The 14,787-nt window shown below is 38.6% G+C and overlaps 1 protein-coding gene across 1 annotated transcript; it reads left to right on the forward strand.

Annotated features, from left to right (window-relative positions):
* Window positions 1-7,221: 7,221 nt before the first annotated feature.
* On the forward strand, window positions 7,222-10,326 carry LOC125376886 (tolloid-like protein 2). Its single transcript, XM_048389291.1, has 4 exons — window positions 7,222-7,225; window positions 8,648-8,746; window positions 9,384-9,635; window positions 10,229-10,326. Exons 1-4 carry the CDS (start codon window positions 7,222-7,224, stop codon window positions 10,324-10,326), a joined length of 453 nt encoding a protein of 150 aa, XP_048245248.1.
* The last annotated feature ends 4,461 nt before the right edge of the window (window positions 10,327-14,787 follow it).

The following is a 14,787-nucleotide window of genomic DNA, read 5'->3' on the forward strand; positions in this document are numbered from 1 at the left end:
GAAATTAAGGACAACGTTTTTATCGTCGTCGTAATGAGCGTTTTGCCCCATATTGGGTACGTGAATTCGACAATTTCGGTGGCGATTGTGTCATGGTGTGGGGGGCCATATCCTACACCACGATATCTGACTTGGTTGTGGTTCAAGGAAATTTGACAGCAAATCGCTACTTGAATCAAACTCTCCAACCTCACCTTCTTCCAATCATTGACCGCCGGAGGGAGCTGTTTCAACAGGACAGCGTTCCGATCTACACAGTTCGAGTCACGGTGGACTACTTTCATAATGCTAACATCAACGTTTTGCCCTGGCCGTCGAGATCTCCAGATCTCAACCTAATCGAACACCTCTGGGATGAACTCTAGCGACGAGTACGTCAACGTCAGAACACGCAGCAGATACTCCCACCACCGGCGAACGCAATACAAGCAGAAACGTGCAGAATTCCGCAGGACAGAATTCGTACACTTATCCAGTCAGTGCCGAGGAGATACAGATCCTTGATTGCTGCCCGGGGCAGTCACACGAGATACTGACTTCAGTGCAACCATGTGGCCTTATGTAACATGACAGTGAACAGTTATCAATGCATTTGTACAACGACAACATGTGACTATCGAGCTCCACCTCATATTTGTATCTATGATAATATATTAAATATATCGAATTTATTAGGTACAATATATTTACTAAAAATGTACCCGTGCGTTTCTTTTTTTGAAGAGTGTATAGTTGGAGTTATTCCAAGTGACCACTGTGTAGGAAAATAACTTTCTTGAATATATAGTTAAAATGAGTCAACAGATAGTTCATTAAATTTTGTTTTCCTCCCTTTCCACATGCACTCATTACCTGATCATTCCCTGTTTTAGTTTGTCTATTGCTTTATCTGTTTCTTCTGCCTATATATCAACATTCAAGTTTTCAGTAATGTCACGATAGTCTTCGTTTAATACTTTGAAATCTACGTCAAAATTCGCATTCTTGTGTTCAAGAAATAATAATACCACTGTTCCGAACTAATGTATATTTATTCCTTACACTTTGATACAGCCACTACTTTTCCTGTGATCTAGTATTAGTCTTCTTAGTGACCGTCTTTCTTCCCGTCCAACCTGTCTACAATCATTGTTACATAATTTTCCCTGACGTCTTCTTCTTCTGTTACTATTAAAATGAGTAAGAAAGCAAAATCCAGCATCATTTATGACATTTGTAAATATATCTTTAAATTTATGAACATTCTCACTGATCATATTTTCTGCATGGTCAACCTTTCTGGTATTGTTTGAAGAAAGGTTTGACATATAATCATCTTTCTTGTCAATATCCCAAACTACTTTGGCGTAAGAATAATTATTTTCATCTTTAGCTATGTTTGTATCTAGACCTGTGACAGGGATATTTGTCAAGAATCCGATCTATTTTCAGTCAATTTGGGTATATCTTCATGTAATGTACCGGCTCTAGCATTAGAATCTCCACCAAAAATTATCACTGGGTCCGACATGAAGTTTCTAAGCTGATCTGTAATTATGTCTTCACGTTTATTTATCCCATATTTAACAATTTTACTTTCATAATATATCGTATATTGCGATGTAATAAACACGGAGGCATATTACACATCAAGCAAATGGTCAAACATTATCTGGTTCTACTTAAGAACATTAACCTATATGAGAAGAAAATTAAAACTTACATGCTTACTTATGCAGTTCTTCACAAGTACAGTTGTACTAATTGCATAACAACCCTTAAGGTCGCATGATGAAAACTTTACAGCATCCTGTGTGTCGATGCTGAATTCAGTAAAATATTTAGCTATATTAAAATCATGAAGGGTGATTTTATTACACTTCTCTGTGGCCCGGCACAACAGACCGTTGTCTGGGTTACTGGCTGTTACTTTGCTGCACCTTGTGAGTACTTGGCGTGCGTCTGAAGTGGTACCTCGGTTGTCTACGTTCAGTACACCCTTCTTGAAATAGCCACGTTTGCCCTGTTCTCTGAGTGGTACGAGCTGTTCCCTCTGTCTTCATGTCAGGTCTCCATTGAATTTCACACCGGTTGCCCTGAATGCATCTCTATATATATAGCTAGATCCCCTTTTTTAAATTACATCGCCAGTATGTATAAAGTTTACAATGACTGGTTTTGGCTTACCCGATGGTAGTTTTCCAAGCCGATGTGCTCTTTGGTATTTCATAAGTTATTTGAGAAAATACATACATATTTCAAGTTTTTGTGTCATTATTTCCCTAACCTGTCACCTCTACAATGGAAGATGTCATGTTGATTTGCAGACAATGATTTGATGGAGACCAAGCTGTGCAAATATGCAGAAGAAGTTGTGCTGTAATTAAATATATTTCTATGGAGGGTTATGTGTTCATCAGTTTCTTTCTGAAAAACATTGTTTCGTGTAACTATTGTTTTGAAGTAGTCAATAATATGAGTTATTAATCTTAAACTTTTTTAGGGTTCATGTTTATCAATTCCGGATCCTCTGACCCCTTTTCGGCACGTTCTAAGATAGGTGGCCTATTTCCCCATGTATAAGTACTTGTCTTCAAAGCTCTCTTGTTGTCAATATAGAACACTCGTTTCCAAATTAATTTAAGGGGTATCTAATCCAGGTTAAACTAACTCTAAATTTCAAACACCGTTCGTTTATCTCCTAAATAGGTATTACCCGTCAAAAAGACAGCATTTGCATGGGCCTTCAGAACATCTCCAACCAACAGTCTGCATGTGGAGGATGATAAGCCAACCCTGAAATAACACTGCATAACTCTATCTTTGAACACTCATATCAATCCAATCGAGCACAAGACTTTGATTCAAATCCTCTGCACATCTTTTGTTAGTTATGTTGGAAACATTGGTATCACAATGACAATGAGGCTGAAACAATCCTGGACCTTTTTTTCTCCGTTTTATCACACACAACCTAAAGCGACATATCTTAAGGTCCTTCTCATCCCCAGTAGGGGAGTATTTATTCCCTTGAATAATGATTTGATTAATAGATGGTGAAATACGTGTTGTTAATAATAAATGCTAAGTTTACACTCGAAAGTTCAAAGTCCTGCCTTTGACCGATATAGCTGAGTAAGCATTACCTGTAATCATATTCCATGTTTTAGGTCACCTGCCCATCAGAGTGGACATCTAAGCTTGAAGGTAGTAGGTGAACAATCTGCTATGTGCAGATGACTACAAAGAAAAATGGATGTATTGGATAATTTCTGTAACGTGTAGGGTCTTCACGTTAATATGGCTAAGACAGAAGAGGTGGACCTGTGCGACATAATGAAACATGTTTTGTGGACGTGAACTCTATCACTCTCTCAACATATTGCAATTATTTAGGAATTTTATTTTCAATTGACTTACATTTCAACTTTCATTGACCAAATGCATTGATACACTTGTTGTTAATGCAAATAAGGCAGTGGCTGCTGTTAAAAAATGCAATATAAATTTGAAAACAGGCCAGTAAATATACTGTTTAAATTGTTTGATACTAAAATAAAACTAATTGTGCTTTATGGAGCCGAAATATGGGGATACACTGTTCGCCAGTCGGTGGAATCATTCCATTCCAATTTTTGTAAATTTGTGGTAGGGGTTAGAAAAACTGTATCCAATACAGCAATACTGTCTGAATGTGGTAGATATTGATCATATGTTGAATTTGATTTGAAATGTATAAAATACTGGTGCAGGGTTTTGCATAAAACAAATGAGAAGTACCCTCGACAATGTTATATGTTTATGAAACAAGTAGTTGACAGTTGACGAATCACATGGGCACCCTCGTGTAGAACAGCTGCTGAACGTTTATGGACTTGGAGATAATGGAATGCACAAAGTGTGGGCGATAGAAAGGGCTTTCCAAGTATGTTTAAGCAACGTTTGCAGGATTGAAATATGCGGATCAATTCAAATTATTATCTGGTACAGAATTGTATATAACGGGCATTAGAAAAAGAGAATTTAGGCGTTTTCTTTGTCTATCAAGAATATCTGAATTTACCATTCGAAGTTACCTACGAAAACGATTAGGTATTGACTAAGATCATCAAATTTGTGAAATGTGTAGTTCTGGTTAAACTGAAGATGAAATGCATTTCTTGTTTATATGTCCTGCATATTTTGATTTGAGACCAAAGTACATTCCAGAGTTATATCATAACAGTTAGAGTGATATTAAGTGAAAAAAGGCTGTTAAACTGTAAATCATGTTGTGCTTATTAATGAAGTCAAATATGTGAAATAAGTCTTGAGTATATGATTTTCAAAACTGTCAAATCAGTAATGGTAAAAAATGAGCTGCCTCCTGTAAATCACTTATCACTTATCTCTTTCAAATGTACATGGGCCTATGTCCTCCAATACAGAAATAAAGACACTATTTTTTATGGGAATGATTATGTGATCAAATATACCATTGTTTGTTTTTTTACCACAGAGTGTTTAATCACGAGAGAAGGACAAACACGGTATGTCGTTGTTTATAGTTCATAAACTGCCATTGTACGTTTATTGAGGTGCGCAACACTTCTGCGGCTAAATCACGTTTATGTATATCATCTTCGCGGCCCATAAACGTAAAATCCTATTTAAGGGAATTATTGAAGCACACACACTCTATTATCAGGAAACAGTAGCCCTCCAACAGAAACGCAAACAAATTGCAAAAAAAAATTCTGTCATTCTGTTATGGCCCAATGTTTCAGGTATAAAGAAATGATACATTAGAAAACACCTGTTCTGAAGAAAACATGTTTTAGTGTTGTTTTTATTGTTAATGTGATTTGCATAGAATATGGGGAGTCCCTGCCATAGGCATATTGTAGCCGGGCCAACAAAAGTCAATGCTTAAAATGGTATGAGTCCTCTCTGCAGTGTGTTAGAGCCAAACATAGACTTGCCACAACCAGATTGACCCACGACCACTGCATTGGAGGGTATGGTAAACCGGAACTGCTCTATGTCCTGAGGTGGTGGTGGAGGAGGAAATTGTGGTGGTGGTAGTGGTGGTGGAGGAGGAAATTGTTGTTGTTGTTGTGGTGGTGGTGGTGGTTGTGAATGCTTATTCCTTCTATGTCTCAGCATAGCATCTTTCCAAGAAAAGTGCTTCCCACACTCTTGGCACGATGTGGACTCCATGACAGTTAGCAAGCAACTGACTATGAGATAAGAAGATGAGCCTTATACACTCTGAAGAACAGCCTCTGGTATCCAGCTGTTAAACTTCTTGGGATATGCCATCCATTTCACAAACACCTCCTTTACACCAACTCGTTTCCTTTTCTTCAACACTTTCTCCACTCGCCACATGGTGTCCCTAGGCCTGTTTACTTTCTGCATTTCATTCCCGTAGTTTGTTTCTTGTATAGGATCCTCTGCCATATCTTTCAACAGATAGATTGGTATACCATCACGAAAGTACCGTCTTCTTATCATAAAGATTACCTCAGTCCATTTTTCTTGATAGTCTTTTTGAAATGTATGTCTCAAATGAGAAAGTCTTACTTTTTCGCCCACTTTAAACTTAAATAATAGATTTCTGTTTGATTTCAACTTCTGATTTGCTGGTTTCATTAAAGTGTCAACGTATTGTTCTCTCAATACTAAAGCTTCATTAGCCTTTTTAATATCTGAGGGTGATCGTTCATTCAGGGATCTGTGAGGCCTGTGATTATAAGCCTTCACCAAGTCTTGCAAAATATTCAAATAATGATAGCTCTGTTTATAGGTAAAATACCTGTACATAGCTGTTTTAAGAGTTCTGATCACCCGTTCAGCATAAGAAGCTTTGGTTTCATTCTGTGTCAAATAATAAGTGATTCCTTTACTTTGTAGAAAGGCTTTCACTTTCTTATTATCAAATTGGCGACCTTTGTCAGATCGTATAATTCGTGGTAGAGTAGCCCAGGAAAATATATTCTTCATGGCCTTAATGACAGAGTCTGGCATTTTATTTATGAGGGGCTCGACCCACAGAAACCGTGTAAATACGTTTATAGCTATGAATAAGTATTTCACACCGTCATTGTCCGAGTCTATATTAGATACATCAGCCAAGTCAATATCCCATCGAGCATTGAGGCCTGAAGCCACCACTCTGTTCCGCTTGAACTTGTATTTTAAAGGTCGCTGAAGCGAATAGGCATCTTGGGACGCCAACCTCTTCTTTATGTGATGTAAACTAATATCAAATTTCCTCTCCTTTTTGACAATGTGATACAGCTTTTTGGGCCCAGAAAAGGAAGCTGGGTGTTTGGGATTAAAATAAATACCAGATAAATAAACTTTTCAACTATCAGTCGGCATGTTTACACGTGAAATGAAGCCTTAACGATGTAAATAGAGCTTATATATTTATCCACTACATAGCCATTCATAACTATAGAGAAGGAGCTTGGTTACATTCAATGACTCGTGGATACAGAGGACTGCCTTCCTCAAAGGTTTGTTCACACAACTGTTTGCCTTCAGTGGACAAGGCTGCTATGTGACCTAGTTGATCACCGTCTTCACGGCAACAAAAGGATTCTATTATACCTATACATATTATGTAAACATAAAAGAACTCACTACTTTGCACCCTTTCTATTTCAAAGGAATTTCACACATACTGTTGTATAGTTTTAATTATACTGATAAGGGGGTGCAGGCTAAAACGGCACCTCAGCAAAACGTCACCGATTTCTCTGGCGAAAACGGCACCGCATTTGGCGAAAACGGCTACTATATGTGTCAGGCGAAAACGGCACCTCTATTTTTAATAACGATTAGTTCCGTTTTTATTAAGAATACGCCTAAGGCCTTGAAGTTTTCTAGTTTATTTTGTGGGTTTAGTATTGCTTCTAGAGTTAGAGCCTTGTTGAGGTTTGTTTGTAATGCGGTTCGATGTGTTAGGTAGTGTGTGCAGTGGATGAGTGCGTGTTCTGGGGTTTCTGGTTGTTTGCAGTGTGGGCAGTTACCTGTAGTGTGTTTTTTTAAAAACATTAGGTGGTTATTTAGGTTGGTGTGTCCTGTTTGGAGTTTAGTGATTACTCTGTCGATTTTTTTGGATGGATGGAGAATTTTTGGTTTGGTTAGTGGTTTGCTGAACACTTTTTTGATTTGGCTATTTGAGTTTAGATATAGGTTATGCCATTTTTTGTGATTTTTTGCTTGTTTACACTTTTAATTTCTGATTTTGAGATGGGTAAGTTTAAGCTTATTTCTTGGATTATGAGGGATAGTTTAGCTGCTTTATCGGCGTTTTCATTACCGTATATTCCTACGTGGGCGGGTATCCACAAGAAGGTTATTTGTTTGCCTGCCTTAGTTAGGTCGTTGGCGCTTGCAAGTTACAATGTAAGTTTAATATCATTTATTTGACCAAGGTAAAACAAAAAAATAAGGTGCCGTTTTCGCTCGAGTCGAGGTGCCGTTTTCGCTCGAGTCGAGGTGCCGTTTTCGCCAATCAGTGCCGTTTTCGCCCGGTGACGTTTTGCTGAGGTGCCGTTTTCGCTATAACCCTGATAAGGCCATGTTTGAATGTATAACCATTGGTCTATATTTAGCGCGGGAATTCCCGGTTATTGCACCATCACTTGTAAGGTCCTGTGCCTCACTGGTCATGTCTATTTTTAGCGTGACGTCATTCGTTCATTTTCCAATCAGATTGCCGTGCCTCGGGTCAATAAGTGCAAAGTGATGGTGGCCTTTCCTTATCCTCAGATCCTCCCCAAACTGTTTGGATCTTTATTTGTCTTGACGTCGTTATGACAAAACAATCCTCGTTATATCAACCACATCTTTATTATCTCATTTCGATTATCACCTGCCCCCGATATAGCTGGAACGTTGCTGACTAACTATAAAAGTATATCAGAGTATGTAAGCTGTATCAGTATACACTTCGACTTCGTTACATCTGATTATCTCCAATATGCTACTACCAGCAATCCCGATATCCAGGTCGGGTCTGTGCGTGACTAAATAGCTACACTTCAGGGTGACTTAAAACAAATCACAGTTAAACAAGATGTTGCGTTGCGTCACATTAGGGTGTGTAGTATAGACTGATGCTGTACATGTATACCTCTATCCCGATCTCCATAGCCATGTTTCACACACTGATCTAGCGCCTTGACTACTCCACATCTTTGCTAAAAAGTGAGGCAGGCGAAGCACCAGTGAAGGGATGGTCTCTTGGTTTGATCCATTTCTAATTCTGCTTATTCCACAAAGACGCTGATATGTGTTTGATATAGAGTTTTAAAACGTGACTGTCACCGATGTATTTAAAGTTAAATATAGCTTCCAAGTCGCGCAATCATCATGTCTGTGTTTTTTGTACTTGCATAAGAAGTTGTCTTTCTGCACCTCAAGTTGAATTCCACGACGATCGTTTCAACGTTTGCTTCCACTCCGATGGATAAGTGACAGGACAGGATGTCCAGGCTACGTATTCCATGAATCCAGGTAAATACCTGACACACTCCACCAGAGTCAAACAAACACACAAAGTACGGATATAGCCAACGTACATCCAGGATCCGTATGTATATATGTAACAACTGAGATTATACTTATGTTGTTACTTATCACGTATTAACATGCTATTTGATACGCTTTGCAGTTCGAGAGGTTGAATCTTTTGGGAGAACACCATATCCAGTGGACGATATCGTCAACTCAGCGATGTCATCTATTTTCACAAAAGCAACAACGTTGCCAGGTACTGTGTAATTGAATGCAAGATACCAAGCGAAGGATATCCAACGTGTGGCAGAATTAGAACCATCCTGACCAAGTTTCTTGGTGTTGCTGTGAACTTGGCTTTCTCAAATCATTTTTGTTCTTGTGAAATTGCTGTGAAAATGCCCGCGAAATGAAATCTAACCATGCGCTGTGAAATAAATGTTGTTCTGTCATATCAATATTGCATTATGACTACACATAAATCAAACGTTGCTATTCAATCGAATGTACTCGTCACCGTGGACTATGTGTGTTATACTTGTGTGTTGGACACACTTGTGTGTTGGTATCCCTGAAACCGGGGTCAGTACAAACTGAAGTTGTTAAACAAGATATCCTTTAAGTTAATGATGGTTGTATTGTGCACGCGATCGTTTAGAACATGGGGCATTGTAGGGGTTACATATATTATTTATGGGTATCCCTGTATGAAGTAGAAATATGTGGGAAATATATACCCTACGTCCAACAGAACATTTAAATGAGTATTTTCGTAATGGAATTTTAGTGAAAGTTGTCAATATATATTTATAGGTGCACCATATTTATATGCAGACATTGTTATCGAAAGTTTACACATATGCCAATTTCTTCCTAACGTCCGATCACGATAGTAACTTGCACCCAGGTCCTGACATCAAATGATGGCACACTGACAAGCCCCGGCAACGGCAGCTACGCCAACAACGTGCAGTGCGTCACTGTCATCACAGGCCCCAGTGTACCATACACCTTGGTCCTCAGCTTCACAACGTTTGACCTCGAGGGCTCATCCACCTGTAGATACGACTACCTGGAAGTTGATATGGGCGAGGGAAACAGCCAGAAGGAATGTGGATCAAGCTGGGGCAACAGCACAGTGGAGTGTCAGTCTCATAGATACTAGTATGCACATCTTACATCTCACTTCTGATACACTGGTTTGATTGTAAATGTGTCAATCTTACATACAAGTTTCATATCAATCGAGTTTCAACCTCAAAAGTGCAAACTGAAATGGTGCTAACAATGAATTAGTAAATCCGTTTGAGAATAGCTTAAGCTTACTTTCGAAACATTGTATGTAACTAAGCAACGTGTTCAGTGAGGTCGTTGGGTGGTCCAGGTTCGTCTATGACACAAACATAATTTTGCGATTTTGTTCACTTTTTGTTCACTGACACAGAGGCTTCGAGCAAGACTACGCCCAGGTGGGGGATGATAAATACTGTGGGAGTGATTTGCCCAACGCAACGCGAAGTAAGTGCCCATGAACAACTGTCAGTATTCGAAACATTTGCTTGTTGATAAGAGCAACAGCTAACATAACTGCAAACAGACATTCAAGTCAAAATGAGTTCTTGGATACAATGAAGAAACTGTAACTCTTGGGCTGAGAAAAGGAATACAGTTGTGTACATTAACTTTAACATAGCTTGATACTTGGAATAACCCTAAGGTTATGATGTCTTTCCTTCAGTGTCGGCACAAGGTGGATCAGCCATCATCCGCTTCAGAAGTGACAGCAGTGTTACTGGAAAGGGTTTTGTGGGTCCGTTCAATATTGAAGTGCGTTAGTATCAATATATTCCTCTGTGTATCATGAACATACATATCTAGGAGTCAAGTACTGAGGACATTGAAACACAATACCACAGTTTAACATGGATATACCACTAAGACACAGTACACTGACTCCGAGCCGACCAGTCCTTGTTTAATGCCAGCATGGCAATAATTCTAACTATAACCTTTAATTGATACTGTTTTGTTCATGTCGATAATAAGTGATAAGAGATGATTTTATGTACATGAGTGAGTGATTAAGTTGGGGTAAACGCCACTTAAGCTCTGCTTTTAAAAACACGAATCTTTACAAAAACAACCAACATTTCGATGTCACTCTCCGCTCTCCCCCCACCCTCACATCACCACTGTCAACTTCACCCGTTTTGACATCGAGGACGATACTGGTTGCGACTATGACAGTTTAATAGTAACGAATCCAGAAACTGTGTGGAACAAATGAGTATTTTATCCGACAATGTTAGATAGCCATGGTATCCTTTTTAATTCACCTGGAACTAAAAAAACATAGTTATAACACCAACAAAAGCCTATCTGATGTGCTGTATTGGTGGCTGCGGTAGCACATATAATAATTTCTAATAACATCTGAGACGGCACAAGTTTCATTCATACTCATCTTCTTACACCACATGTGCAGTTCACATGATTCAATAATAACTTCATACATATTCATAAGTATTCTACGATGGTCTGAAGCGAGCATTTATAGAGAATTTGAAAGTGACATATACGTGCGAGTAAAACAGTAGCTTGGAGACTGTTTGTCTTGTATTACCTATATGAATTACTGGTTTGTAGACAATAGGCCGACAGTTGACATGACGTTTACCAGTGACGGAAGTGTTGTGCGTAGCGGTTTCTCCTTCAATTATGTCACTGAACTTGGAACGCAAATTCATGTATATTATCGAAGTTATACGTTTCTACTATTCTGTTTCACGTGTCCACTATCTCCGTTTCACGTGTGCATATCTCAGTTTTATATTTGCGTTATTTCATTTGCACATTTGTATTATTTTCTAAGTTTCTCAATATCAAATAAATATTTTTTTATCCTCTTTCTACTCATCATCAAACATAATTTTTACTGGGCTGTAATCGTCCCTGAATCACTTGATGAATCGTACCTGTTTCAGTCTTCTGCAATGCAGCTATAAAAGGGCACGCCCGGAACCTCTGACTCGATGTCTTGTGGCTACGATAGCAATATATACTGCACCTACACCCCTCTCTCCTGGTGACATAGTTTTCGCCTTCCCATCGTTTGACGTTAAGTCGAGCAGCAGACGCTGATACGACGCTCGTGAGATGGAAGGAACATCCAAGAGTAGACGTAAAGTGAGTAGCACACATATTACCCATAAGGGCAAAAAGTCGAGTGACGTAACAGTGCTTCGTAATATAAAACAGTGCGATTTGAAGTCATCCTTTTTTCTGACATTTTCTGTCTTAAAACGACTGTTTGTTAATACTGTACACAGTACCAGACTTCCTTCGCAAGGGGTTATTCGCCTTCCATTATTTTACATACGGAGTGTTGTAACATATACACTATAAAATTGTTTTTATCTACAACATAACTTATCGAGGGTCTGTGATTCTCGCGGGGGCACAGTTCAGTTACCAAACAGTGAATATTGTTTACAATTCGAATTCTGCTTTCACCTATTGCACCTTTTGTTTCTAATAGGTATTTAGTTGCTATCGGGCAGCTCTTACACATCGTTAGTTGAGATCGGGCAACTCTTACACTACGTTAGTTGATATCGGGCAACTCTTACACAACGTTAGTTGCTATCGGGCAGCTCTGACACAACGTTAGTTGCTATCGGGCAGCTCTTACACATCGTTAGTTGAGATCGGGCAACTCTTACACAACGTTAGTTGCTATCGGGTAACTCTTACACTACGTAAGTTGAGATCGAGTAAATCTTACACTACGTTACCTGTGATCTAGCAAGTCTTACACTACGTTAGTTGAGACTGAGCACTTCTTACACTTCGTTAGTTGCTATCGGGTAACTCTTACACTACGTAAGTTGAGATCGAGTAATTCTTACACTACGTTACCTGTGATCTAGCAACTCTTACACTACGGTAGTTGAGATTGAGCACTTCTTACACTTCGTTAGTTGAGATCGGGCAACTCTCACACTACGTTAGTTGAGATTGAGCACTTCTTACACTTCGTTAGTTGAGATCGGGCAACTCTTACACTACTTCAGTTAAGATCGGGCTTCGGAACTCGAGGTCAAATGGACTTATCTATTTTGTAGTCTAAATGTAAGTAAATATTGTTTAGCAATCGACATAAAACCTCATATGTTATCTCCCATCAGATGTCTGTTGACTGCAACTTAAGATACGGGATTCAATATGCATTGTTTAGCATCGTGCTGACAACAACCACTCAGAAAAACAAAAAAAATTACCTAATTATTCAATAATACGAAATGCCACGCCTGTCCGTAAATGAGCGTCTGCGAGCCATTGGTATGCTTGAAGCGGGATCGAGTCAATGTGATGTTGCAAGACAATTCAACGTCCTCAGAAACACCATTTGGTGTTTATGGCAACGTTGGCAACAGACGAATGCAGTCAGAGACCATCCGCGGAGTGGCAGACCACGCGTTACCAATAATTGACAAGACAACTGGACAACTGGACAACACACCTACGAAATCGATTCCAGCCAGCAACAGTGACTGCAAGAAGCATCCCTGGCTTTCGACGAATATCTTCACAAACGGTAAGTCGTCGCCTCAGGTGTGCAGTGATTGTCGCCAGAGCCATACTCACTCAAGAGTCTTTACATAGAATATAGTTGTATAACATGTTTCACATTACAGAAATCTTTACATACTCCATACACAATTCCAGTGAATGGTGACTGACATCCCACTCGGTGATACGTAGTCGTCTGTGAACTTCTCTCAGAGACCAAGAGTTCGGGGGGCGATTACCACAGAGAAATGGAAGCAACGGTATGCCTTGAATGGTTTGAAAAGCGTGCTAGTGATGGATAAGTCGAGTTACCATAACATCCGTGAACTCGAAACTATAACTCCAACCACAACCAGTTTCAAAGTCACATTGCAAGAATTCCTTACAACTCGCAATATTCATTTCAAGCAGTCTGACAATAAAGTGTAACTTTGAAAAAATCTGATTAACCTTTAGCCAGCTGAATTGTTTCAGCAGAAGGTGCCAAAAAGAGGCTGGGCGATTTCAAACAGTCGTTATTGAAGTTGGTAAATGTAACATGCTAGTGACCTAATCACATCTCCGATATCTTAATTTTAACCGAATAAAAAGCCAATGTTTTATCGGCAAATAACAGCGCGATGGTAAATTTAGAAACATTTCAGTAAATTCATTATCCAAACAGAATGAAAACTAAATGTTCATGAGGTCATCATGTCACTTGCAGATCCAAGAGTATTAGGGTTAATCTAACCTCATGTCGTTATAAAATTTGCAGGAAACAATAAATGACTCATAAATATTCACCAATCCTAATGTCAAGTGATTTTCTTTTTAATATGACGAGAAAAAAACCGAAATAAAGTCCGCGAAATCTGACAGCAATATTTCAATGAGTGCAAAGGTCACCGGATGTGATGTTACAGACAGGGGTAGTCTGCTGATAATCTTTCGTTACGAAACAAATACAGTTAATATTGAAATATTTCGCCTGTCACATCCAGAATAAACACAAATCACTACATAGTATGAATATTCACCTCTAATCTGAAATTACAATGTGACTTTGACGATAAAATTGGCATATTATTTATTCCATTTGACCTTGCATGCTCCCGTGACCCGGCAACGGTAGACGATGAATCAACATGCCACATGCAAGTTTCTCGGTATCGTTTATTTGAACTTATGTTGATATTTTAGCATCACCATTCGATGTTACGTTGAATATTAACGAATATGATTAATGTATCTACGATGTACACGTTGATGATTTTGTTTTCACTATAATAAGTGTGTCCCATGCAATACGTCTGTAGATATCGTCAATCGACAATGACCACCACTCCACAATAGGTGCGCGATGATGGGCCTAATGAAAATGTTTTTAAAAAAACCCTTCACGTGATGCTGATATACGCACCTACGTTAAGTATATATAGTGAGAATAATACAAATATATTTTCAATGTTAGTTTCACATTAAATTGGAGATAGCTCAATGATTTGTGCTTTTATAATACATTTAAGGATTCTGGCATGATTTTAGAACAATTTCACGCATTTTAAAATTTATTCCATAAAAAATGACCGCCACGATTGCGTATTGATGAGAGATTTGTTTATATTTATTTACAGCTTTTAACATTTTAACTTATATTTTTTTATATTTTATATATTGTATAGCTACTTATCACTGTAATTGATTTCGTAATTATTATCTTTCACCTAAACATCAATTATGTTT

This window comes from Haliotis rufescens, unplaced genomic scaffold (assembly GCF_023055435.1).
Source record: "Haliotis rufescens isolate VD_foot unplaced genomic scaffold, xgHalRufe1.0.p SCAF_8, whole genome shotgun sequence".
Taxonomy (NCBI): domain Eukaryota; kingdom Metazoa; phylum Mollusca; class Gastropoda; order Lepetellida; family Haliotidae; genus Haliotis; species Haliotis rufescens.

What these genes read in the sequence shown, in the direction of transcription:
- LOC125376886 (XM_048389291.1), top strand. An exon ending in AAAAGCAACAACGTTGCCAG is followed by an intron (nt 8,747 to 9,383) that starts GTACTGTGTAAT and finishes CGATCACGATAG; the next exon opens with TAACTTGCACCCAGGTCCTG. An exon ending in GGGCAACAGCACAGTGGAGT is followed by an intron (nt 9,636 to 10,228) that starts GTCAGTCTCATA and finishes TCTTTCCTTCAG; the next exon opens with TGTCGGCACAAGGTGGATCA.